Source organism: Drosophila subpulchrella, unplaced genomic scaffold (genome assembly GCF_014743375.2).
Source record: "Drosophila subpulchrella strain 33 F10 #4 breed RU33 unplaced genomic scaffold, RU_Dsub_v1.1 Primary Assembly Seq75, whole genome shotgun sequence".
In the NCBI taxonomy this organism is placed as follows: Eukaryota; Metazoa; Arthropoda; class Insecta; order Diptera; family Drosophilidae; genus Drosophila; species Drosophila subpulchrella.
The window spans coordinates 474,180-501,554 of record NW_023665711.1 but is presented as its reverse complement, the minus strand read 5'-3'; the positions used below and the strand labels follow the sequence as shown (position 1 = coordinate 501,554).

The window sequence follows — 27,375 nt, the reverse complement described above, 5'->3', positions numbered from 1 at the left end:
TTCGGGATCATATTGAAAACACCACGTTTCGTCACCAGTCACAATCTTGTAAAGGAAGTTCGGGTCTTTTTTTGCCTCTTTAATGATGTCCTTCGAATGTTGAATTCTGAGCAATTTTTGGACGTCAGTCAATTTGTGCGGAAGAAACCGTGCACACACCTTTTGTAAGCCCAAATGTTCGGTCAAAATGCGATAAATCGATGTTTTGGATATGTTCAATTCTATTTCCATGAATTTCAATGATGATTTCGGCTGATTTTTTTCACGCACAGTTTCGATGGAATTTTCGGTGATCACGGATTTTGGTTGGCCCACATGTTCATCGTCATTTATGTCCTCACGACCACTTTGAAAACGTTGAATTCACTCGTGCACTCGGCTACGGGATAGGCAATCATCGCCATAAACTTGTTTCATCAATTGAAACGTTTCGGTAAAAGTTTTACCAATTTCAAAACAAAACTTAATGTTGGCTCTTTGTTCGAAGCTCATTTTCGCACCGATGACAAAAACATACTGACACTTAAAACGCAATAACCTCACTTCCAATAAATGAAATGTCATGAAATTTTTACTGGAAGTCGATAAACGATAGCAGATTCTAACGCACCAGTTGACATATAGATGGCGCCACTAGAGGGCGCTAGATTCAAAAAGTCCTGTTTACTTTGGAACTCACCTTGTATACATGTTTTTGTTCTTCTTCTTATTTTATGACCATATCCAAAAGTTAGACAATTTTCGGTCATTGCGGGATTGAATAGGCTACATAAATTAAGTATTATGATTTTTCTCAGATTTTCAGTGCTATCCGAAATGTATGATTTTGATCAGCCAAGATTTAGTGGAACTCCATCAGGCTCCGGTCGCTATGTAGATCCGAAAATTATTGTAAGCTATATTGTATTGTAGATATATTGTAGTAACTGTCTAAGCCTATAAATTGAGAACAGCTTTAAAAATGGCAGTTTTTTGTTTGTATTGCTTTAAAAAGAAAACTAACATTTACAATTTGTAAAAAGTAGAGGGTTTAGACAGATAGTAATTTTATTTCTAACGATTCTATAAAAGTTTTACGATAATTGGTGCGTTACTTTTTGAGTACCTGATCCGCATCTGTATTAAACATTGTTTCAAGAAAAAAGCACTTAAGTTTTGAAACATGCCTACATATTGCCCCCTTAATTGTAGGTACTTAAATTATTTTTGATAGTTTTGAAATATTTTTTTACCCTTGCAGTGGGTATTATGATTTCAATCAGAAGTTTGCAACGCAGTAAAGGAAACGTTTCCGACCCCATAAAGTATATATATTCATGATCAGCATCACTAAACGAGTCGATCTAGCCATGTCCGCCTGTCCGACTCTACGGAAACTAGTCTCAGTTTTAAAGCTACCGGGACGAAACTTTTCGAAAAGTCTGATTTCAATTGCAGCTAGTATATAAGTGGGAACGAGCCTGTTCGGACAAATATATCCTATAGCTCACATAGGAATGATCAAAAAAATATATTTTTTAATAAAAAGAAAAGAATTTCTTCTGCGTTTTTTGAAATATAAACTTTAACTTTTGTGAATATAAATCTTTTAATATTTTAGAATTTTGAACAAAATTTTAATCAAATCGGACGACTTCATCATAGGAACGATCAAATAATTATTGTCAAAATAATACATAGACGATTCGTTTTCGGTAAACCTACACGGAATGGAACATTATCATACAAATTTTGTAATTACTTTTTATTTTTCTAAAAATCGGAAAGACTTGTACATACAATGCTCCCACAGGTGTGTGCACGGTTTGTTCCGCACAAATTGACTGACGTCCAAAAATTGCTCAGAATTTAACATTCGAAGGACATCATTAAAGAGGCAAAAAAAGACCCGAACTTCCTTTACAAGATTGTGACTGGTGACGAAACGTGGTGTTTTTAATATGATCCCGAAACGAAACGCCAGAGTGCTGAATGGAAGGCGCCGAACGAGCCGAAACCCAAAAAATCGCGCCGGGAGAAGTCAAAAGTGAAGACGATGCTGATATGTTTTTATGATTCCAAGGGTATTGTCCACACAGAATTTGTTCCACCGGGCAAAACGTTAATGCGGTATTCTATTTTGGAGATTTGAAGCGTTTGGTGCGCCGTATTCGACGTGTTCGGCCCGAATATCGCGAAGATGGAAGTTGGCGTTTGTTGCACGATAACGAGCCGTCTCATCGATCGACGCTTGTGTCCGACTATTTGACCAAAAATCACATTTTAACCATCAACCACTCCCCGTATTCACCTGATATAGCACCGTGCGACTTCTACCTTTTCGAAAAAGTGCATTTGCCGATGAAAGGAAAGCGTTATGCAGACGTAGAGGCCATTCAAAAGGCTTGCACCGGCATACTGGCGGCCATTCCGGGCAACGAGCTAAAACACTCGTTCGACATGCTTTTGGACCGTGCAAAACGCTGTATTAAAGCAGAAGGAGACTATTTTGAATAAAATAAATTGATTTTGCCGAAAAAACTATTTGTTCTGTCTTTTTTTTAAAAGTCCTGTTTACTTTGGAACTCACCTTGTAGAAGCTTATTTAAGGTAAGGATAATGTGGACTATTCCCATACTAAGAAGCTCATCGTTGACCAAGATTTCGCGGCGAAGATGCAAATTACTGGGAATCATTGCTGAAGACTCAACATCATGAGCCCACACGAGCGAAGATATGTTAAAGTCGCCCAAAACACATATTTACTGGCCATCTTCCAGCTCCTGGTATAGGTGGGCAATGTTCCACATGCATCCACATGCACTTTATATAAATCAAAACTGCTGCTTGGGGGTATGTATGATACTGTCAGGAAAATTGTCTCCGTAGGACCCAAGAGAGATACACAGAATTGATCGAGCAGAGAATACTCTTTCTGGAGACGAATAGCAGTACAACGCAGCTCACATCGCACAACAATTGAAACGCCGCCACCTCTGGAGCATCGTGTTTAAACGGAATCTCGATCTTTACGGAACACATGGTAGAGATTCGTATTGAAGAATTTATTGTCAAAGAAATCCATGTTGAGCCAGGTTTCAACAAAAATGATGACGTCGTGATCACCACGAGACGTTGCCAGGAAAAGGGATTGAGCCTTCGTACGCATTCCACCGACATTTTGAAAATATATATTGAAGTTTGTATTGTTTGCGCCTATCCGGTTATCCATGGTCATGCTATCCCTAATTAGTCCAGCATTATGGCCCGAATCCGTAAGAGGCCTCGCTGGGACTTTATCATAAATTATGATTCATAATTACTAAAATTATTTGTAAGAACCTTCAGTGAAGTAGTAGTACGGATATGAATAGGCTGGTGATCGTCGGTCAAGGTGAATCCACTCCTGGTAATAATGAGCGAGAACGTACTACAGCTGGCACAGTCCATTGTTGTTGTTGATGGCGAGAGCATCTCCAGAGAGCACCTTCAGAAAGAGCACTCTGAGAGGCTCGCCATCCAGCCAAATGTGTCGATAAAAGTTGTTGCAGAAAGTCGAACGACGAAAAAGTAGAGACGGCGATGAAGAGTAAGAATCCAACCTATGTTCTAGGAACTTCGGGAGAGAGACGGAAGATGATGAGAGCGCAACTCCGAGGAGCGCGCCAATATTAGAGCCAGGCGGACGGCGAATGTCGCACAAAGCGGACAACAAAAGCTCCAGCTAATGTTGTTGATGGTGCAACGGGAGAGAGTCGCAAGATGATGAGAGCGCAACTCCGAGAGCGCCGATATTAGAGCCAGGCGGACGGCGAATGTCACGCAAAGCGGACAACAAAAGCTCCAGCAGATTTTTTTTGGTGGTGCAACGGGAGAGAGACGCAAGATGATGAGAGCGCAACTCCGAGGAGCGCGCCGATATTAGAGCCAGGCGGACGACGAATGTCGCAAAAAGCGGACAACAAAAGCTCCAGCTAATGTTGTTAATGGTGAAACGGGAGAGGCGCAAGATGATGAGAGCGCAACTCCGAGGAGCGCGCCGATATAAGAGCCAGGCGGACGGCGAATGTCGCACGAAGTGGGCAACAAAAGATGAAAAGCTTGCAGAAGATGTCCCGCAAAAGTATCGACGCCAGTGGCGTCGAACACCAGGGGTTTTTTGATGGATGACTTGATGTTGAAGTTTGACCAGGCTCCGGCAAATTGGATAAGATTCCATCCCCTACCACAATTGCCCGTTCTCTATGAATAAATCTTTCGGCCAGAAATCGTTTTTGAAGACTGAATCGTAAAGCTGATCCGGGGATACCAAGCTAGAAATTTACAAACTTTAAAGTTGTAACGTAAACATCTTTTTTTTTACAAGTTTTACACAAGTGAAAAAATTAGCATCCACTTTAAGCTTGGTGGACACATATTTTAAAACAGCATTCGGCACTGTATCTGTTGCAAACTTTCCGATATGCGAAAATTTCTTGGTCGGCAAAACATGAAGATCTCCGGCATTAGGAGCCACTCCAACAACATGTTTATTGGGCTTGTTGTTTTTCCTTCTCTTCTTATTTCGAACTTTTATGAAATTTCCTCTTTCAATATCCAGAGCATGATTAGAAGGGTCAACGACCGCGGAAGACGTAGCAGCAGCAGCCGCATATCACTGGGGAGCTGCAGTTACGTTGGTAGGCCTCGGTAGATGAGGTTTGAGATTTACATTTAAATTTCAAGTCAATGCATCATCTTTAGGGGAACGCCTCTAAGAATTTATTATGAAGGCCCAGATATAAGCGCTCCAGGGCTTTCAATTTATTATCGAATTCATCAATTTTAGAATGCGAATCATTCGCAACCACACAGCTGGATTTAATAAAAGTTTGAGCACATCGTCCGGTAGGGCTACTCAAGAAGTATGATAAGCGCGACGGCACAAAGCTGGGCCAATGTAACATAGGTATTGCACTTGGGACAGCGGGGAAGTAACATAGCGAGAATTTTATGATTTCTATGATTTCATATCACATTTCCCTTAAGCCTATCTTAACTAGGGGTGAGAGACGGGACGAAATCATTCAGGCTCCCGCCTTACACTCTACAACAAATTTCATAAAATAAAACGCGCAAAGTGCGCAAACACTAATCCCTAAACAACACCCTCCCCGACCATAATTTTCTCTACACTGACGGCTCCATGGCCAACGGTATAATAAGTGTTTGGGCGGGGTGGCTTGATCGCTGAAATAGATGAAGTCCCAAGAACGAAGGGTACGTAGAAAACACGGGGGTACTTTGGGGTTTTTTGCACGACGTGCTTAGGTGTTTATTGGTACACTTGGACATAAGCACTCGTTAAGCCTAACTTAACTTAAGCGCTCCAGAGCGGAGCGCAGACTTAGGGGAGAGATGGAGAGGGAGAGCGGACGGCAGTGCGAGCGCGCGAGATGTAGACATCTGGATAAAAGCTGCCGCTCGACACTGCCTCCTGAAATTAAACGCCCTTTTGACGTAAACATTCTCATTTCATAGGTGGAGTACGTTTGGTAATAGTTGGCGCCCTCGCCTGCAGCCATAAATCAGTCGGAGCATATGTCGTATGCTGCCTTTACCGTTTTCCACAAGGAATTGAAGTGATCGCGACGGATTTTACAGGCGAATAAGGTTGGGTAGGAGCGCCTGGAGCGTTCACAGTGGCCTCAAAGTGGATCAGACAGTCAGCTGTGGCCATAAATCGGGATAAAGCGGATTTGACTGATGTTGCCATGACGTAAAAATAATTTAAAATTTTTAATTCAGAAGTAAGGAAACGGGCTAGAATCCAATTGGAATTTAGGAACCAATCAAGATGGAAAATATATACGGTCACACTGTCGGATGTATTTATTATATCGGATGGTCGGACTCATGTAAAGAATTACGGACTTTAATTTTGTTTGTTTGGAAGGAACATTTATTGTGAGCCCTTGACCCACTGTGCACTGGCGAAAATATCGATATACGTATGTATGTACACTGCGAATAGCGGAATAACGTAGCGGGAATTGTAAAGACTTCGCCTATGTTTGTTTGTCGGTGCGTTTGTTTGTCAACTGCAAAACTAAATTGCAGACGATTTGCTGGAGTAAATTTGCGGATATCGTAATTTTAGAAATAATTATCCGTTTTTGTAGGTCGAGAAAAGTAGTTGGAGTGGACTATATTAGAAAGAGTGTTACAGTGAACTGTATTAGAATATTTGTATAAATATACACACGCAGCTGTATCACAGCAAAAAACAGGGAAGAACGCTATAGTCGAGTATCTCGACTATCAGATACCCGTTACTCAGCTTAAGGGACCAAAGGGAAATGGAGATATGCAAGCAGCAAAGTGAGATTGAAATGCGCCAGCGTTATGGGCGTTAGAGTGGGCGTGGAAATTTTTTTTGATCAATCGATAGGTATTGACGAGACCAATACATTTCAGTTAACTTTTTATCTAGCATGAAAATTGTGGGCGCCACAGGTTTGGGCGTTAGAGTGGGCGTGGCACTCTGCTGAAACAAACTTGCGCTGCGAAATAAGAATATATATACTTTATGGGGTCGGAAACGCTTCCTTCTGCCTGTTACATACTTTACGACGAATCTAGTATACCCTTTTACTCTACGAAAAGTTAAGGAAAAGTTTTGTGACATGCACAACAAAGTTTCTACTTGATAATTCCTTCCCCCTTCCTTTAAAGAAACTTTTTGCATCAAAAAATTTAGGTTTTCAAGGCGAGGAAAAAAGTTCAAAAAGAAAATTTTCACACAAATTCGGCCTTTTCAATAAGTGCTGAATGGATTAGGAAATATATTGTATCATTCAAACGGCATTTAAATTATCTTTCCATTGATGCCAAAGTTAACAAGAAGTAAGTTCAAATTTTGAGTATATTTAACTTTTGTTTTGTGAAAATACTTTTAACCACCCCTGTATATACTTTATCGGGTCGGAAACGTCCCCTTCACTGCGTTGCAAACTTCTGACTGAAATCAATATATCGTCTGCAAGGGTATAAAAATACACAAGCCACTTACTGACTGTTAAGGGACGACTCGGTGCTCGATCCCATTTCTGCCCCGAAAGGGCCAGTGGCCACCTCGAGAACTACAAGGTTATTTATCATATGCCGCTTAAATTATTCAATTAAATATATTGAACATCTTGACCTGGTAAAAAACTAACGATGGTCCCCCCTGTAAAATACAATATCATATCAAATTGTTTGACTCCCAATTAAGAAAAGCATTCTTTTATAATACCAGAACGAGTTTTCACAAGCTGTATATAAATATTAAAATACTGTTTTATTCTTATAAACTTGCACAAAGCGGGTCTAGAATCGAATTTGTGTTGGCAGGCCTACTTTAACGGCCCCAAATGGAATTAAAGTTTAATTGGAATCCAGTTATATTAGTAATGCTCATTATACTAATAACATTAAAGGTTTTCAGAAATTTAAGCACAAAGTGGTTAGAGACATCACTACCATTAGTGTCTGCGCGCCGAAATAACTGCACATATCGCCATCTAAATACATATTTAATTTGATATTGAAAACAGAGTAGAGGTTATCTGATAACCGAAGCACTCTTGTTTATTTTTGTGAAACTATTAAACAAATTAAGGCATTAAAAACAATATTTAATATTTATCTATGAATTTTCTTTTTAGAAATGCTTGCGGTGCTTTGCGAAATTTATCTTATGGCAGACAAAATGATGAAAACAAACGTGGAATAAAAAACGCTGGAGGAATAGATGCCTTGGTTCACCTGCTTTGTCGGTCTCAAGAAACAGAAGTAAAAGAGTTGGTGACAGGAGTTTTGTGGAATATGTCTTCCTGTGAAGATTTAAAACGTTCAATTATTGATGAATCACTTGTTTCTGTAGTGTGCAGCGTTATTAAGCCTCATTCCGGCTGGGATGCTGTTTGTTGTGGAGAAACATGTTTTTCTACTGTATTTCGAAATGCATCTGGAGTATTACGAAATGTAAGTTCTGCTGGAGAACATGCACGAGGATGTCTTCGTAATTGCGAGCACTTAGTTGAGTGTCTTCTTTATGTAGTACGAACAGCAATTGAAAAAAATAATATTGGAAATAAAACAGTTGAAAATTGCGTCTGTATACTTCGCAATCTTTCATACCGATGTCAAGAAGTTGAAGATCCCAATTACGACAAGCATCCTTTTATAACACCAGAAAGACTTGTATCATCTCCATCAAAAGGTAAAGAAATATTAAAATAATGTTGTCACTCGTAGAGTAAAATGGTTTGTTTACTCGTTTCCGACACTTAAATGGAAAAAAAAACTTTATATAACAATATTGACAAATAGGGGCGTATCTAGTCCTCATTCACACACACACCGCACATTAAAAAAAAGTTGGTTTATCATACTGCGCTTAAAAGCTAATAGCATATACCTGATACAGTTTTTTTTTTCATTATTTTCCAGATTTTGGAATTGAGGTACGCAGTTTTTACTAAATAAAGGTCGATGTCCTTTACTTTTTTAAATTTAAAACAAAAATAAAATTTAAAACATTTTGGGATTCACGGTCATAGTCATAGTCATAGTCATAGTCATAGTCATAGTTAGTCGTTCGGGTACAATTACGTTTGCTGGTTTCGGTCCAATTCGCTTGCAGCTTTGACACATCAAGTTCTAAACAATGAGGGAGAGGTCTATTGGTTTTTCGTTAAAAAATCCAAATTGTTTCAAGTGTTTTTTTAAACCCGAGATATTCCCAAATGTTTTGACCAACGCTTGTAATTGCGTTTCGAATATGGGTAGAAACGACACTTTTCAACTTTTTGATCCATTTTATTTATATTTTCTAAAACACATTGAAAAGCAGCGGGTATAATAAGTTATTATTAATAACGCATCAAATCCAAAGGTTCACTTTTCGTGATTATTACTCCCGTTATTCGCAGAGAAAAAGAGTATATTGTATTCGGGCAAAGTAGGGGACAGGTAAGGGTAAGTGTTTCCGACCTTATAAAGTCCGTGTGAACGCTAAGGTCTTGGAAACTATAAGAGCAAGGGAGTTCGGAATTCAGAATAAGATTTTTTAGCTTCGTACGCAGCGAAAGCAACCCGAAACCGTGTGCCCTTTGACCGAACGCAGACATTTTGATACAAAATCTACAAGGTTGGGAAGCATTCAGATTCCACTCTATCGCCCACAAACCGCCGAAAACTATGGTACCAATAGCTTTGATGCTAGTAAAAAAATGTTAACTGAAGTTTCGTCAATACTTTTTGGGACAATTGACCAAACCAAGAAAGTTATAATGCAGTTATTCTAGCATTAAAAGTGGTTAGGTAAGGTGACGAACTTGTCAAATCTCACATGTTACGTAACGTCGAAAATTTCAAATAATTGTAGTCGATTTCTCTTATCGTGCCGACTATATCACAACAATATTAAGGATTCGCGTACTTTGTTCGTGAGATAATTTTGACTAAAAAGGCAGAGCAAAAATTAGAAAAAACTATTCAATTTCGAAATTCATGAACATTTAATACTGTTTTTTATTAAAGAAATCGCGAGAACTGGTAATGGCAGGGATCCGGAAAGGGAATGTGCGCAATGATTCTCATATAACAACTGAACTTTAATTTCATTTTACATTTTCCTTAAGCCTATCTTAACTAGGGGCGAGAACCGGGGCGAATTCGAAAGAGCGAAGAAAGCTTTATTGCGCTCCCGTTCCCGCCTTACACTTTACAACAAATTTCAAAAATAGAACGCGCAAAGTGCGCAAACACCGAGATTTTCTACAGGTCCGGCGTCGCTCCGAGGGGCCTGGAGTTGAGGACGGCCTCCACGCTGGTGAGGAGAGTTCTCAGCTCCTCCGCGGTCAGGATGTCTTCGCCGACCGTCCGAAGGAACCGGTGCTTTGCAGACTTCACACCTGCCTCCCAAAGTCCGCCGAAGTGAGTTGCTCTGGGTGGTATGAACACAAACTCGCATCCTTTTTTTAATGCGAATGTTCCGGTACCGCTGCCCTGCTCTTCCAATCGGGACCAGAAGTCTTTCCTGTGACGATCTGTTCCGACGAAGTTCGTCGCGTTGTCGCACCACACCTTCTCCGGAACCCCGCGTCAACCCACGATCCTTTGAAATGCCAATAAAAATGCATCAGTGGTGAGGTCAGACACTAACTCTAAGTGGACCGCTTTGGAACAGAGCTCGCAAATAACTGTCGACCGTTTCTCGTTGTCTTCAAATAACTGTTTTGTACTGACTCTTTACGAAATGACTCAGAGAGCAACCGATTTATGGGTTCTTATGGGCTCGCTCGCGCTCAGAACGAAACCGTTTTTTTCTATTCTGATTTGTTCTGGTTGTTTCAAGACCGTTTTGTCGTGTTTCAGTGAAGCAAAAGGTCTTTTGCGTATGTATTGGTATACATTCTCACGCATAGGCAAGCAAATCGTTAAAAGTCTGTTTTGCAGACGAAATATATTAATTGCGATCGTTAACAAAAATATTTGAAAATATATTTAAATTGTTCTATTAAACAAACTATATTATTTCTTTTTCACAACAACGAAAGTAAATGTGAAGATCGTTTGCGTTGAGTTTTTCGGTCAATCGGTCTTTTGCTGACTCTCATTGTGCGAGCGTTTCTCGTTCCGCTCCTTACGCACTGCTCATTGACAGAGCGACATACAAAGAGCTTTACGAAAAGCGCTCAACAGAAAACATAAATAAAGACAGCAAGAGTCTCTTGCTCAGAGCGAGAGCGAGAGAGTATGAACTTTTTCGGTTGTGCTCGCAACGAGAGCGCAAGAAGAAAAACGGTAAACAGTTATTTGCGAGCTATGCTTTCAGTTCTCTTGGAGTAATACTTTTTCAAAGGGCTGCGACACTTTTTTGCACCTTTGAATAAACCAATAGACCCACCCAATAACTCTTAGAAGCTTTATGTGCGACAAAAAGGTTTTTTTTCTGAAGCACATAATTGGGCTCTTGGATTACAACAGGCGCTAATGCTGATTTGCGTGATTCCATCGACACGACATCAGAAGGAACTTCGAAGTGTCGATTTACAGGCCATTCTATTTCTGCATCGAGCAAAAACGACGGCCCAACGAACCAAATGGAAGCTGCAAGTTCCTCAACGTCACATCCCCGTTACACAATGTGCGCTGGGCTTACTTTCGTAGGGACATATAGCCAACTTGCTTTTTCCGACCACTCTTGAATCTCTGCAACTCGGTTTGAAACAAAAACCGACAATAACGACGGATGCGTTTTGATCCAATGCAGAGTGATCTCCGAGTCCGTCCATAGGAACACTTTTGTAATCGGAAAACTAAGCAATGGTCTTTCACTGTTGTAAGGATCCACTAGAAGGTGAGCTGCGCACAACTCAAGGCGGGGCAAAGTTTTCGTCTTAAGGGGAACTAGTTTGGATTTTGCTGTCAATAAAGATACTTTTAAACCTTCAGCGGAATTAGTGCGAACGCAGATGCACGCTCCATATGCTCGCATGGAATCGTCAGCGAAACCATTTATTTCTGCCGGGACTTTGGCCTCTGTATGAACGAATCGCGAGGCCTTGATTTTGGGCAGCTGCAACATCGTTCCCTTGAAAGCTTCTTAAGATGTCTGCAGTTGCATCGGCAGAGACTCGTCCCAGTCTTCCTTTTGAAGCCACACTTCCCTTCCTGCAACAACATATTTTCTCTTGTCACTAGAGGACACAATAGGCCAAGCGAATCGAAAATTCGGGCCGTCACCGACAGTATGTTTCGTTTTGTCGCACGAAGATCCAGGAAAGAGTCATCCAACCGAAATTTAAAGTAATCTTTACCAGCCAACCAAACCACGCCAATGGTATTAGTTTCGTTTGAGTCTGCCGTTAGTGGCATGACAGCGCTTTCAGATGCGGACAACTCTGGGCAGTTAGAAAACCAATTCGCCAATTGAAATCCTGCCTCGAAGGCTTAACAGGTCCTCAACGCATCTGGCGCCAGTCAACAAATCGTCAACATAAAAGTCATTCGGAATGAGCTTGCCGGCTTTTGGGTACGAATCTTGCGAAGTTCCATAAGTCACGGTGTTCAGCTTAAAGATTTTCAAAGACTCAGATGGATCTCGTCTCCACACAATAAGCTGAAAGTTTCGGTCAGCTTCATCAACCAAACTTTGTACGTCCGCTGCAAGCGCAAACTTGTGCAGTCTAAAACGAAGCAGCGTCGACTACAGCTTCCCTTGAATGGTGGGACCTACCATCAAGATGTCATTCAATACAACCTGTGTCGATGTACGGCTCGAGGCGTCGAAAACCACTCTCAACTTTGTTGAAGTGCTTTGAGGTCGAAGAACGCATTGGTGCGGATCGAAATAGTGCGGACTGTCTAGAATTTGATTATCAGTGAAAGACATTTTGCCAATGGCTACATATTCTTCCATGAATTCTAGATACATTTTTTTTATTAAGGATCCTTGGACAATCTCCATTCAAGCGACAAAAATCTACGTTTCAAAAACTTCATATGAGTAACCAAGAGTGTTTGGGTCAGATTTGAACGCAGACGAACAGAAAATCTCCCGGACGACAATCTTTGAGTATTTTTCTCAAAGTGTTGCTCACAAAGCTGCTGCTCAGGTGTATGGACCTTGGCCTTGGGCGGCAAGTCCTCCACAGACCAGAATTTCTGCAGGGTTGTGTCGATTGACTCCAACACTTCCGCCTGGCAGCTGAGATGTACCAATTTTTCTGTATCTTTTATTTTGTGAAACTCAGGCCCTTGCTTTATTTGGCCGACTGACAAAAGTTCAAAGAACGAGTCTGCGCCTATAAGCATATCAATTTTCTGGGGCTTGTAGAAGAATGGATCTGCCAATTGAATATTTTCAGGCACCCTCCAGCCGCTGGTGTTCACCGTTTGATCCGGATGATAGCCAGAAATATTTTTTGAGATGTAAAATTCGGACGACAACTGACTGCTACACACTCGTGACTTGACTATCGTGTGTATTTTCTTGGTTGCTTGAGCGTTAGGTCTACCAATGCCCTGCAAGCTCAAACACACGTCCTCTCTCTTAATCTTAAGTCTCTGAGCGAGCTCATCGGTTACAAAAATTACGTATGAGCCACAATCAAGCACGCTCGAGCCAAAACTAACTCGCCACTTTTTGTTTGCACGCTCACGATGGCTGTGGCAAGAATATCTCAACCCGATGCAATCGCATGCAAAACATGCGAAGTGGATGGAGTATTCTGTAAGAGCGTGGGCTGAGAAGGAGGTGGCAACGCGAGATTTGAATTCGGCGAATAAATGTAAAGCAATGTGTGGTGTGACGACTTACATACCCTGCATCTTTTCGATATGCATTTTTTTACCGTGTTGCCCTTTCGAAGTCAATAAATGCATAAGGGCGCCCTTTTTGCAAAATCGAATCTCTGCTAAACTTTCTACTTGATGTTCTGCTGAGTTGCCCAACACACAAACTTTAGGATCGTCCATGGCAGCGACAAACGAAAAACTCATGTTTCCATTCTTCCTAGAACAAGGCCTGGCTCTGCTAAACAATTTTTGGCATGCAAATTAAATTCGTCGTTAGTAGATGATTTTAAAAAATTAATTTTTTTTTTAAACTCGGGTGATAAACCTTTATTCTTAAACACAATTAATACAAGACACTTTTTTAAAAATGTGAACCGATCGCGGCCTCGGATAAAATAGGACTGCCTCTTAATTCTATAAAATTATCCAGTGAACCTCGGCCAGATGCTTTCCTTTTCTTAAGCTTCCAGAACTTTAATTTTTGTTTAAAATAAAAGCTTATGCTGAAACTGTCGCATCTCGTTGTGAAATGAAATTATGCTGACCGATGCAATTTGATTGAAAATCGGAACGCAATATGTTCTGAACTTAGAACGCAATAATGTGGGCTTCGAACGGAAGCTTGTGCTTACTTTACGATTGCTTTATTTATCTTAGCAGGACGGTCAAGCGCGGCCCTCGAAGTAAATGGCAAAGGCAAAGGCAGAATCTTTAACAAAGGCAAAGGCAATGTCGCTGAAGGCAAGGGTAACATAGCTGAGATTGAATTCAAAAATTTGTTTATAAATTCCATAAGTGGAACCGTTTTACGGGTTGGATAACTTGCACGCTTCTTCGGCAACCATATGTTGAAAGCGCTTGTTCTGGGCCGACTTACACTCGCTCCGAAGAGGAAGCGATGTGTAGTCCAGCTGTTCTTCCCACTCTTTGGCAAATTAAACAGGGTCGATATATTACCAAAGAATATTAAACAATCATTATCGTACACCCGCCATAGGCTAGCCAGGGCTTTTGGATAATTATCCGCGCTGACTTGAAATGCCCTGACTGTTCCTAGCGCGTCTCCAGCCAAACACGATATTAAATGGTTAAATTTTTCGAAATCGTGCAGCGTGTCATCTTTAAAATACAAAAAATGATATTCCCAACAGTATAAGATAATATGTCAAAAAACACAGAAGCTATAATTTGTTTCATATTATTTTCCCACCAATTTTCCGATCGTTCCTATGGCAGCTGTATGATATAGTCGTCCGATTTTGATAAAATTATATTCGAAATTCAGAACTAATTAAAAAATGTTATTTCCCAGCGTAGGAGGTCATATGTTAAAAAACGCCGAAGCTATAATTTGTTTCGTATTATATTCCCACCGATTTTACGATCGTTCCAATGGCAGCTACATGATATAGTCCTCCGATTTCGATAAAATTTAATTCGAAATTCAAAACTAATAAAAAAATGTTTTTTCCAAGCGTAGGAGGTTATATGTTTAAAAACACCGAAGCTATAATTTGTTTCATATTATTTTCCCGCCAACTTTCCGATTGTTCCTATGGCAGCTATATGATATAGTCGTCCGATTTTGATAAAATTAAATTCGAAATTCAAAACCAATTAAAAAATGTTATTTCCAAGCTTAGGAGGTTATAAGCTTAAAAACACCAAAGATATAATAAAAAGAAATTTTTTTCCGATTATTCCTATGGGAGCTATAAGATATAGTTGTCCGATCCGGCTGGTTCCGACTTATATACTACCTGCAAAAGATATAAGACTTTTGGGAAAGTTTCAGCCCAGAAAATTTGCCGGGAACTTGATTCTGGAATCAGAACTTTTCACAATTTTCAACTTTTACCACTTTAATTCCTTGCTAAACTCAAATTGGTGCTCACCACGACGAGAAATAGGGGAATTTTATTTTTCGAAAACCAGGGCGCCGACAAATATTTATTTGATTTAGGTCCAAAGCGATTCACTTATGTATGTATAATTCGAAATATGTTGATATGCATGTATGTATATATCAGAATTATAATCGATAGTGCATGCAAGTTTTATTTGTTTCTTGGTTAGAATGCTTGCTATCTACCAATTTTTTATACACGAATGCAACAAGTTGAAAGATGGGCTGAAACACAATTTACGACACGCCACAAATTAACTTTCAACTTTCAGCATTCTATACCTGTGGGGACGATTCACATCCCTCGGCAACTTCCCTGTTTGAATCCATATGATTACCGTCTGAGGTTTTTTTTTTTGTATTCCATTTTTTATCTTTATTACTACAACTAATAATATACATTTAGAAGATAGATGGGCGTAAACTGCAGATGTTGCGCGGTACGGCCGCAAAGCAATGCTTCGCACAACCGCGGCAGCTTACGTGTCCAGGCCTCTCCTCTCTCTCTCAGCTATCCTGAGTTTTCGCATTACAGACGCAGCGAATTTGGTCGTCGCGTCCCACTCCGTTTGGCCTCTTAGCATGGTTGGCACTAGCGTGCTGGGGCTAGTGCTGACACCGGTCGCTATTTCTAGCGCGGTCCTGTCCTCTACGAACCGCACGCACTCGAACAGGACGTGGCGTGCGTTCTCCTCGATTCCAGAGCCGCAGGATGGGCATCCGTCACTCGTGTCGTGACCGTGCTTCTTCAGGTACGACCGGAAGCATCTGTGCCCACTCAAGATCTGGGTCAGGTAGAAGTCCACCTGCCCGTGCCTCCTTTCCAGCCACGGACTCAAGACGGGAATCAGATCGTGGGTCCAGCGTCCAGAGGTTGCGGAATCCCACCTCTCCTGCCACCGAGAGATGGATCTCTCTCTCGCGGGCCGTCTTGCCTCGCGCCTAGTTTGGTCGTCCGTGGTCGTGACCGTTTCCTCCACTTCTAGTGCCTCTCTTACCAGTTCTTGCACTGGAACTAGACCGGCTATGACCAGCGCAGCTTCCTCAGAGATTGTCCGGAAGGCACACGATATCCTTGTTGCACATAGTCTGTGCGCGCGAGCCACGCCACTCATGTACGAGGGCGTCGTGGCGGCTTTAGCCCATACCGGGGCGACATAAAGTATTTGGGACGTGACGACGCTTGCTATGAGTTTCCTCCGTTCCTGCTTTGGGCCCCTTGTGTTCAGGAGAATCCGCGCGAGCGATCTGGCGGTCGCAGCGGCCTTCTTATTGGCGTACTCTAGGTGCTCTTTGTAGGACAGCCTGGTGTCTATCATGACGCCTAGGTATTTTATGGCTCTTTGAGAGACTATGTCAACCCCTCCGACCGTCAGCTTGGCCGTCTCGACGAGTTGCCGGCTGCTTATAAGAACGGCCTCTGTTTTATGTGCCGCGAGTTGGAGCCCGGCGAGTGAGAGCCATGACTCCACCTTCCTCACCGCAGAGTTTGCCATGTCCTCCACTTCGGCTATCGTCTTGGCCACGATCGTGATCGCGACGTCGTCCGCGAAGCCAGTCACGTGGACGTTTGCAGGCATGGGAAGCCTCAGCACTCCGTCGTACATAGTGTTCCACAACAGGGGGCCCAGGACCGATCCTTGTGGAACCCCAGCAGTTACGAAGTACTCTTTCGGGCCGTCGCTCGTATCGAAAAGCAGCACCCTTTCGCCGAGGTAGCTGTCGACTATCCTGGTGAGGTACTCCGGAATCCGTAGCCGTCTTAGTGCCTGCATGATCCTCGTCCAGTTCGCCGTATTGAACGCGTTTTTGATGTCGAGCGTGACCAGAAGGCAGTACTTCTTCGTGCCGCCTTTCCAACGCTTCCCGCGTATGGCTTCTGCAGCTGTCCCGGTGACCATTCGAATCGCGTCCAGCGTTGACTTTCCTTTCCGGAAACCAAACTGGGTGGTGGATAGGCCACCAGCCGCATCTTCGGCCAGGTTTAGCCGTTTCGAGATGAGCTTCTCGAACACTTTGCCAACAGTGTCAAGCAGACAAATTGGCCTGTAGGAGGAAGCTTCACCAGGCGGCTTCCCAGGTTTGTTGAGTAGAAGCAGCTTCTGTACTTTCCATCTCCGGGGAAATGTTCCCTCGCGCAGGCAGGCGTTGTAGAGGTCCGCGAAAGAGCCCGGCCGAAGCCCAAGCGCCAGCTTCATTGCTCTGTTGGGCACTGCGTCGGGACCTGGGGCTTTGTTGTTCTGCAGGCTGCGTCCTGCTTCAGCAACCTCGGCCTCCGTGACTTCCTCGATCTCCCACGTAGGCGCCGTTTCGTGCTGTACGCTTTCCTTGGCGCTACCCGTAGGAAACAGTGTGCGAACAATATCGCTAAGTGTTTCAGGGTCCGTTGGAGAGCGGCTGCCTGCGCTTACTCGCTTTACCACGAGTCTGTAGGCCCCACCCCACGGATCCTGTTCGGCTGCGTCGCACAGCTTCAGGAAACATTCCCGTTTGCTGTCCAGGATGGCGTGCTTCAGGGTCCTCCTGGCTTGCTTGAAGGCGGCGTGTGCGGCCTCGGCCCTGTCGGTCCTTCTTGACCGTTGAAGAGCCCTTCTGGCTCTGAGGCAGATCCTTCTGAGGGTCGCTATCTCCGAGTTCCACCAAGGTACCGGCTCGTGGTCTCTCCTGTATGGTTTGCGCATCAGCATCCCTGTCCTGCACGCATCCTCCAAGCTGGCTGCTATCGCGTCCGCGTTGGTGTTCGCGTCTGCTTCTGTGGAGCAGTGCATGTCGGCGAGGCACCTGCTCATCGCCTCGGCGTTTAGCGTCTCCTGGCGGTAGCCCTTGACTGTTCTGTTACGGGTTTCTGGTCCTGGCCGTGTGCCCACTGTGCATAAGATTGCCTCGTGGTCGCTGGCCGTGAAGAAGTCGATTCTCCAGTAAGAGCGCCGGGCTAACGCGGAGCTCACAAATGTGAGGTCTATGATAGACCCAGCTCCAGCCCGGTTGAACGTCTCCTGGGTCCCTTCGTTTAGCAGCGTGACGTCTAGCGTTGCAAAGGCATTGAGTAGGGTGTGCCCCCTTATGTTGCTGCTGGGGCACCCCCATTCTTCGGCCCACGCGTTGAAGTCGCCTGCGATGATAGCGGGGTAACGGCCCCTTGCGTCAAAGGCGATCGTGTCCAAGGCATGGCTAAAGTCCGTCGTGGAGAGGCTAGGTGCTAGATAGCAACTATATACCCACATTTCGCCTATACGAGCTCGGACGAAACCCGAGCCCTTGTGCACGTCCAGAAAGGATTTACCGTTTCTTCTGCACAGCCATATCGCGGCCTTGCCCGATGTGTCCGTTATCCAGTCGCCGTCGTCTTTGGCTTTGTAGGGTTCACTGATGACAGCCAGGTCCTCCTTGCATTCCCTCGCTGACTGCAGGAGTAAGTCCTGCGCAGCCCGGCAGTGATTCAGATTTATCTGGATCACTTCCATTCGCGGGGTTTGGCTACGGCTCTTTTTGCGGCGTGAGGACACCGCCTGCTTCCTGCTTGGTGGTTCCTCGACTTCGGTCCTCCTTCGGTGCATATAAAGCATACGCTCTCGTTGGGACACTGAGCGATTTTGTGCCCCGTCTTGCCGCACTTAAAGCAGCACCCACTTCTGTCCACTTTGCTATGACACTTTATAGCAATGTGGCCAATCTCTAGGCACTTGTAGCACCTGGGCTGCGAGTCCCTCTCCTTCACCTTGCAGATAGACCATCCTAACTTGATTTTGCCCTTGCAAAGAACCGCTTCTGCGTCTCTGCTGGGCAGTCCAACCACTGCCGTCTGGGTGTCTCTGTGTGAAGGACGTAGACTCCTCAGTTTGACCGATTCGGCGTTCACGGCGAATTGGTCCACCAGAGCTTTGGTGACATCTACGGCCTCCACTAGCGGGTCAAGGTCGCTAATCACCACCGTCCTTGTCCTCGCACTTTCGCACATCGCTCGAACCGCGGTCGCTTCTCCTAGGACAGCCTCAAGGCTCTCTTTTATTTCCTCCGTGCTGGTGTCCTCGCTTCTGTTGAGCTCCAGAAGAAGGTTCCCGTTCGCTGTGCGCCGGACCTTGTTTACACGGGTGCTGAGGCTTTGTAGCTTGCCGTCGTCCCTACGGGTTACCATCGCTAAGACTTCGCTGTAGGTCTTGCCATTTGCCTCCACTATAAGGGCGTCCGGGCGGTGAGGCTTTCGCGCCCGCTTTTTTGGAGCAGCCTTTCTCCAGGCGGTGGTCGCGTCCTTTCCGTCGTCCTTTCCAGCGCTGCCTCCCGCGGCTGTTTTTCCTCTGGGGCCCCGTTTTTTGGCATGCTCCTCCTGTGGGATTCTCTTCTTTTTCTGCTGGGATCCCGCTGGCGCTCTTCGCGCAGACGATTGCGCTGGTGAAGTCGGGGGCTCTCCCCCGTCTAGAACCGTGCCGGTCTGGCTAAGCCTTCGCCACGGGTCTGTTTGCGCCGCGCTGGTGACCATGGGGCCTTGTGTCGCGTTTCGCCAGAACTCCGTTTGAGCGGCGTTGTCCTTTTGAAGACAAACCGGAGTCTGTTGCTCCTTGCTCTCTCTGTTTCGGAGAGGGCCTTTGCATTTGTTGCACTCCGTGGGCTCTTTTTGCTGGTGGGAGTCTCCAACTTGGTTGAAGGAGATCACTGCACCTTCTTGGAGGGACTTCATCCTCGCGAACATCGCTTTCATGGTCACATTGATGTGACGCACCTGCATTACGCTCGTGAGGTGTAGGACTTCGTCGAGAAGCGCTCCAATCTCCGCGAGCTGTTCTGGTCCAGTGAGCTCCTGGTCCGCTTTGGGCCTCTTGGCAGAGGCAGTTCTTTGCCCACCGGTTGGGCTGCCTGGGTCTCTTTGGCGCTTGGCCGCGTCCTGCAACTTGTCATCTTCCCGCGTGGACGGCTGGCCCGCGGGCTTTTCCAGGACTGGTGACCTAAGAAGCTTCGAGCTGCTCTTGAACGCTCCGGCTGCTTCCGTACCTTTGCTTTCGATCCTCCTGCTTAAACTTGGTGCATTCACTGTCGAGACGGCCAAGTTCGCCACCGTCTCGCCAGGTTTGTTGTTGGGAATGGGATTTAGGGCCTCCAGAATCCGTGCCCTGGCCGTGGGGGTTCCCACGGGTGGATTTCCACTTGTGTGGTTGCCACCTGGAGTAGTTTCGTTTTTAGTCGACATTCCTTTCATTTGTTGCATTTTATACCTACTGCCAGGTTGTTTGCATTTTAAACCTACTGCCAGGTTGTTTGCATTTTATACCTGCTGCCAGGTGACGTGACTGCCGGCCAATATGGCACAGACGCAGACCACGCAGCCGCCCAGTATGCGGATCGATCGCCAGAGCCCCGTTTCATGGTGTACCGCGTTAGCGGGGGGGTTGGCAGTCGGTCTGCTCCTTGACCTTTGGCACCAGGAAGACCTCTGCCGTGCAGACGTGGTGACACTCGTTCGGTCCCGGACTCCTTGCCAAGGAGTTCGATCAGCAGCCCTTAGATGTATGCTACTGCTGAGCGCCGATCGACAAGTGCAACCCGTAGCGGGTAGCAGTCGTCAGCTAGCAGCAACGCTCAAATGTAGGCAGTACATTCCTACGCTGGGTGCCGCACCAACACGACATCTACATGTAGGGTCTCGGTCTACCATGGCAGGGAGCTTTTGCCAACTTGCCCTACGATCAGCTGGATCTGCTGACGTTGTGCAACACTGCTCAGGCCAGCTGAGCGTAATGCGGCACAAAGCGTGGGAAGCTGGAGAGAAGGTGCAACAACAATATTTACCCGCCATCTAGAATCACTCAAGAGAGTGCTACTTGGTGCCGCTTGGTTCCCGAGGAATCTCGATGTCAGCCTAGATGCCTTCTGGAGTTCGCGGTGGGTTTGCCTTCATGTGCGGAGACAGGTGAGTCCCTAAGCCGCCCGCTGGAAGCCGCGTGCTGCCGCGCCGCTGTATGTGGACGCTGCTGGCCGACTTTTTCAGCGGAGCGCTGGATCCCACACCTTCACTCACTGCACACACCTTCTGAGGTGTAGGGGATAGCGTGCGGTAGCAGCGGCACTGAAACCCAAAAAACTGCAGCTAACAGAGTCCAAAACTTTCCAGCGGCATCAACGAAGAATTAGCAGCGGCAACAATTGCACCAACAACTTCAATGTTTTAAAGCAAGCTTGGGCGATATGTGTTTGTTTCACCAAAATATCGAGTTCCACTGCAAATCACGTCGGGGTCACCATGAAAATGTAGTACTGTTTTGTATTAAAGAAAACGCGAGAACTGGTGATTGCAGGGATCCGGGATTTAATTAAAAGGCAGTGTGCGCAATGATTGTCATATAACAACTGAACTTTAATTTAATTTTACATTTTTCTTAAACCTATATTAGCTAGTGGCAAAATACGGGGCGAATTCGCAAGAGCGAAAAAGCTTTATTGCGCTCCCTCTCCCGCCTTACACTCTACAACAAATTTCAAAAATATAACGCGCAACGTGCGCAAACAATACCTTTCAATTTATAGGTGTTTTAGCAGTGCCAGAGCAATGATTTGTTGAAAGCGAATTCAGATAATATATAAAAGTATTAATAAGATCTTTAGTAACATATCTTGGTGCAATATTTTCTCACTTTTGCGCCTTATGAAAGTGGCACCATCATATTTCCAACAGTACGGGGTATCGTGACGGTCCGTTATACGGTTCGAAGTATTAATTTTTTTTAGTCGTCGACAGTTGTAAGTTTATTTTTTTTCTTTTCTACATCCGATAACAAAAAAAGCAATTGTTTTTGGTTGAGTTTTGTGAATTTAAGTTTTTCAATTTAGAACCAGACCTGAAGTATTATTATTGTAGACTTTCAATTTGTCTTTAAGAAAAAAAAAAATTTTTTTATCTGCATAGAGTTTTGTTGATATTTATTAGTTTTTCACCTTGCCCTACAACTTTTAATAGTAAAAACAAATGGTTTACTCCAAGGTGTAGAATTTAACTCCTTTGAAAATTTACCATTGAACTTTGGAAGGAATATGCTTAATAGATGTCACCAACTTTTTGCTTTTAAAGTTTAAAAAAATATTGATTTCGAAAACGAATCGTCACTATACCCTACACTCCCCTAAATATTCTTGATCAGGATCACTAGCTGAATCGATATAGCCATGTCCGTCTGTCAGTGAAACGCTGAGATCTCGGAAACTATAAGAGGTAAAATTTGGGATTTCAGATTTAGATTCCTTGGGATCGTACGCAGCTCAAGTTTGTTAGCTTTAGGATATAGTAGTCCAATTTTTATCAAAACTAATTTGTAAAAAGAAAATATGATGAAAAATAACGAAGATATAATTTTTTCCCCATTAAATATCCGATCGTTTCTATTGAAGCTATATGAAATAATTGTCCGATTTTTTCAACATGAAATATTTGTCCGATTTTTTCAAAACTAAAAAAAGTAATTTTTTCATGTTTCGTAGGGTAATTCAAGCTCAGATCAGAAACCAATTTAAACCGAATTATGCTACTTAAAAAAATAAAATAAAGCGATAGAATACAGTATAAACCCCAGAATTATTGTTGTTTCTACAGGCAATCACAAATATAATGGGAATGCTTGCATAATCACAGTTATTTGTATGTGACAACAATAATTGCAGTATAATCTTTACCGTTTATCGGGATACAAGTTCTACCAAATTTACAAAATTCGACGAAAAATTTACCGCAACTTCGTTAGGATCGACGCAGCTGCAATAAATTACATTTTTTGTAGGCCTATAAAGTTGTGACGAACATCACTCGACATGAAATATATTCTAGATTCATCGAAAAGTATGTAACAGGAACACTAGCCGAGTCGATCTAGCCATGTCCGTCTGTCCGTATGAAATCTCGGAATCAATTGAGCTAAAATTTTGGGATTAAGCATGCAGATTCTTGGGCTTCCTGCACAGCGCAAGTTTTTTTCGGGCCCTCAAAGGCAATACACGGCTAAGTTGGGTGCAGACTGACTGTTACAAGGACTGATATAGCTACGTCGGACGGATGCCCGAATAGTTCAGCAGGAATTGAGCAGTCGTGGCACCGGCGAATCTTGTCGACCCCGACGTCGAGTTAATTTAGTGTGGCGCCCGACAGATGTCTGGAAATCGAGTCGTTGACAATCGTGAGTCCGGTATCGGTGGCGATTCAACCAACGAGAAACGAGGACTGCTCTGGCTACGTCGAACGGATGCCCGAATAGGCGAGCAGGAATAGGCACCAGAATTTTGAGAGCCCGAGGTCAAGTTAAATAGGGCATCGCAATTACAAGGACATCACATGCGAGGGCAACGTATCCTTCGAACAAAGCAGAACGTCGCCAGCTAGGCGCACGAGACATCGACGAGGAATGTACCCAGAAACCGAGCAACCAGAACGCTTCAGGTACGACTGCAACAGCATTGAGGGAAGGCTTTGGTGGAACTTTTGTCTTTCACTGGGTGTTTGCTATATAACCGAACGGCTGCTCGGAGCGTCAAAGGAAAATGATTAAGCGTTTAACGGGACCGGCCGGTAAAAAGCAAGGGACAGGAGGCTTTGGCTCGCAGAGCGGGTCCCTTGAAAGCTCAACGCCTGTTCACCCTAGTCTAAGAACGGTGACGCTTCCCTAAGCCCCAGTAGAGTCTTAATTTACGGCTTCCGTCTTGATTTTCTCCTTTCTTTGGTTCTACCAGAACTGGTGAATTATAAGGGCTTCGACTAGGCCTTATAATTTCCTCTGCTAACATTCTACTGATTTCGCTGTTCACGAAGTCGGTGACAGAGGCAGTTCTTTGCCCACCGGTTGGGCTGCCTGGGTCTCTTTGGCGCTTGGCCGCGTCCTGCAACTTGTCATCTTCCCGCGTGGACGGCTGGCCCGCGGGCTTTTCCAGGACTGGTGACCTAAGAAGCTTCGAGCTGCTCTTGAACGCTCCGGCTGCTTCCGTACCTTTGCTTTCGATCCTCCTGCTTAAACTTGGTGCATTCACTGTCGAGACGGCCAAGTTCGCCACCGTCTCGCCAGGTTTGTTGTTGGGAATGGGATTTAGGGCCTCCAGAATCCGTGCCCTGGCCGTGGGGGTTCCCACGGGTGGATTTCCACTTGTGTGGTTGCCACCTGGAGTAGTTTCGTTTTTAGTCGACATTCCTTTCATTTGTTGCATTTTATACCTACTGCCAGGTTGTTTGCATTTTAAACCTACTGCCAGGTTGTTTGCATTTTATACCTGCTGCCAGGTGACGTGACTGCCGGCCAATATGGCACAGACGCAGACCACGCAGCCGCCCAGTATGCGGATCGATCGCCAGAGCCCCGTTTCATGGTGTACCGCGTTAGCGGGGGGGTTGGCAGTCGGTCTGCTCCTTGACCTTTGGCACCAGGAAGACCTCTGCCGTGCAGACGTGGTGACACTCGTTCGGTCCCGGACTCCTTGCCAAGGAGTTCGATCAGCAGCCCTTAGATGTATGCTACTGCTGAGCGCCGATCGACAAGTGCAACCCGTAGCGGGTAGCAGTCGTCAGCTAGCAGCAACGCTCAAATGTAGGCAGTACATTCCTACGCTGGGTGCCGCACCAACACGACATCTACATGTAGGGTCTCGGTCTACCATGGCAGGGAGCTTTTGCCAGCTTGCCCTACGATCAGCTGGATCTGCTGACGTTGTGCAACACTGCTCAGGCCAGCTGAGCGTAATGCGGCACAAAGCGTGGGAAGCTGGAGAGAAGGTGCAACAACAATATTTACCCGCCATCTAGAATCACTCAAGAGAGTGCTACTTGGTGCCGCTTGGTTCCCGAGGAATCTCGATGTCAGCCTAGATGCCTTCTGGAGTTCGCGGTGGGTTTGCCTTCATGTGCGGAGACAGGTGAGTCCCTAAGCCGCCCGCTGGAAGCCGCGTGCTGCCGCGCCGCTGTATGTGGACGCTGCTGGCCGACTTTTTCAGCGGAGCGCTGGATCCCACACCTTCACTCACTGCACACACCTTCTGAGGTGTAGGGGATAGCGTGCGGTAGCAGCGGCACTGAAACCCAAAAAACTGCAGCTAACAGAGTCCAAAACTTTCCAGCGGCATCAACGAAGAATTAGCAGCGGCAACAATTGCACCAACAACTTCAATGTTTTAAAGCAAGCTTGGGCGATATGTGTTTGTTTCACCAAAATATCGAGTTCCACTGCAAATCACGTCGGGGTCACCATGAAAATGTAGTACTGTTTTGTATTAAAGAAAACGCGAGAACTGGTGATTGCAGGGATCCGGGATTTAATTAAAAGGCAGTGTGCGCAATGATTGTCATATAACAACTGAACTTTAATTTAATTTTACATTTTTCTTAAACCTATATTAGCTAGTGGCAAAATACGGGGCGAATTCGCAAGAGCGAAAAAGCTTTATTGCGCTCCCTCTCCCGCCTTACACTCTACAACAAATTTCAAAAATATAACGCGCAACGTGCGCAAACAATACCTTTCAATTTATAGGTGTTTTAGCAGTGCCAGAGCAATGATTTGTTGAAAGCGAATTCAGATAATATATAAAAGTATTAATAAGATCTTTAGTAACATATCTTGGTGCAATATTTTCTCACTTTTGCGCCTTATGAAAGTGGCACCATCATATTTCCAACAGTACGGGGTATCGTGACGGTCCGTTATACGGTTCGAAGTATTAATTTTTTTTAGTCGTCGACAGTTGTAAGTTTATTTTTTTTCTTTTCTACATCCGATAACAAAAAAAGCAATTGTTTTTGGTTGAGTTTTGTGAATTTAAGTTTTTCAATTTAGAACCAGACCTGAAGTATTATTATTGTAGACTTTCAATTTGTCTTTAAGAAAAAAAAAAAATTTTTTTATCTGCATAGAGTTTTGTTGATATTTATTAGTTTTTCACCTTGCCCTACAACTTTTAATAGTAAAAACAAATGGTTTACTCCAAGGTGTAGAATTTAACTCCTTTGAAAATTTACCATTGAACTTTGGAAGGAATATGCTTAATAGATGTCACCAACTTTTTGCTTTTAAAGTTTAAAAAAATATTGATTTCGAAAACGAATCGTCACTATACCCTACACTCCCCTAAATATTCTTGATCAGGATCACTAGCTGAATCGATATAGCCATGTCCGTCTGTCAGTGAAACGCTGAGATCTCGGAAACTATAAGAGGTAAAATTTGGGATTTCAGATTTAGATTCCTTGGGATCGTAAGCAGCTCAAGTTTGTTAGCTTTAGGATATAGTAGTCCAATTTTTATCAAAACTAATTTGTAAAAAGAAAATATGATGAAAAATAACGAAGATATAATTTTTTCCCCATTAAATATCCGATCGTTTCTATTGAAGCTATATGAAATAATTGTCCGATTTTTTCAACATGAAATATTTGTCCGATTTTTTCAAAACTAAAAAAAGTAATTTTTTCATGTTTCGTAGGGTAATTCAAGCTCAGATCAGAAACCAATTTAAACCGAATTATGCTACTTAAAAAAATAAAATAAAGCGATAGAATACAGTATAAACCCCAGAATTATTGTTGTTTCTACAGGCAATCACAAATATAATGGGAATGCTTGCATAATCACAGTTATTTGTATGTGACAACAATAATTGCAGTATAATCTTTACCGTTTATCGGGATACAAGTTCTACCAAATTTACAAAATTCGACGAAAAATTTACCGCAACTTCGTTAGGATCGACGCAGCTGCAATAAATTACATTTTTTGTAGGCCTATAAAGTTGTGACGAACATCACTCGACATGAAATATATTCTAGATTCATCGAAAAGTATGTAACAGGAACACTAGCCGAGTCGATCTAGCCATGTCCGTCTGTCCGTATGAAATCTCGGAATCAATTGAGCTAAAATTTTGGGATTAAGCATGCAGATTCTTGGGCTTCCTGCACAGCGCAAGTTTTTTTCGGGCCCTCAAAGGCAATACACGGCTAAGTTGGGTGCAGACTGACTGTTACAAGGACTGATATAGCTACGTCGGACGGATGCCCGAATAGTTCAGCAGGAATTGAGCAGTCGTGGCACCGGCGAATCTTGTCGACCCCGACGTCGAGTTAATTTAGTGTGGCGCCCGACAGATGTCTGGAAATCGAGTCGTTGACAATCGTGAGTCCGGTATCGGTGGCGATTCAACCAACGAGA

The 27,375-nt window shown here is 44.1% G+C and overlaps 1 protein-coding gene across 9 annotated transcripts in view; it reads left to right on the top strand.

The window, feature by feature from the left end:
* The window catches only part of LOC119562619 (catenin delta-2), a 180,075-nt gene that overhangs the window by 97,410 nt on the left and 55,290 nt on the right, over positions 1–27,375 (top strand). For 5 of the 9 annotated variants that reach the window (XM_037875850.1, XM_037875847.1, XM_037875845.1 and 2 more), the window contains one exon: positions 7,668–8,224. The exons of 1 other annotated variant lie outside the window; for it this stretch is intronic. In XM_037875850.1, the coding sequence (XP_037731778.1) occupies positions 7,668–8,224 (557 nt within the window). Of the gene's footprint in view, positions 1–7,667; positions 8,225–8,454; positions 8,469–27,375 lie in introns of all 9 variants that reach the window. 3 more of the 9 variants (XM_037875849.1, XM_037875848.1, XM_037875851.1) reach the window with 2 other exon arrangements.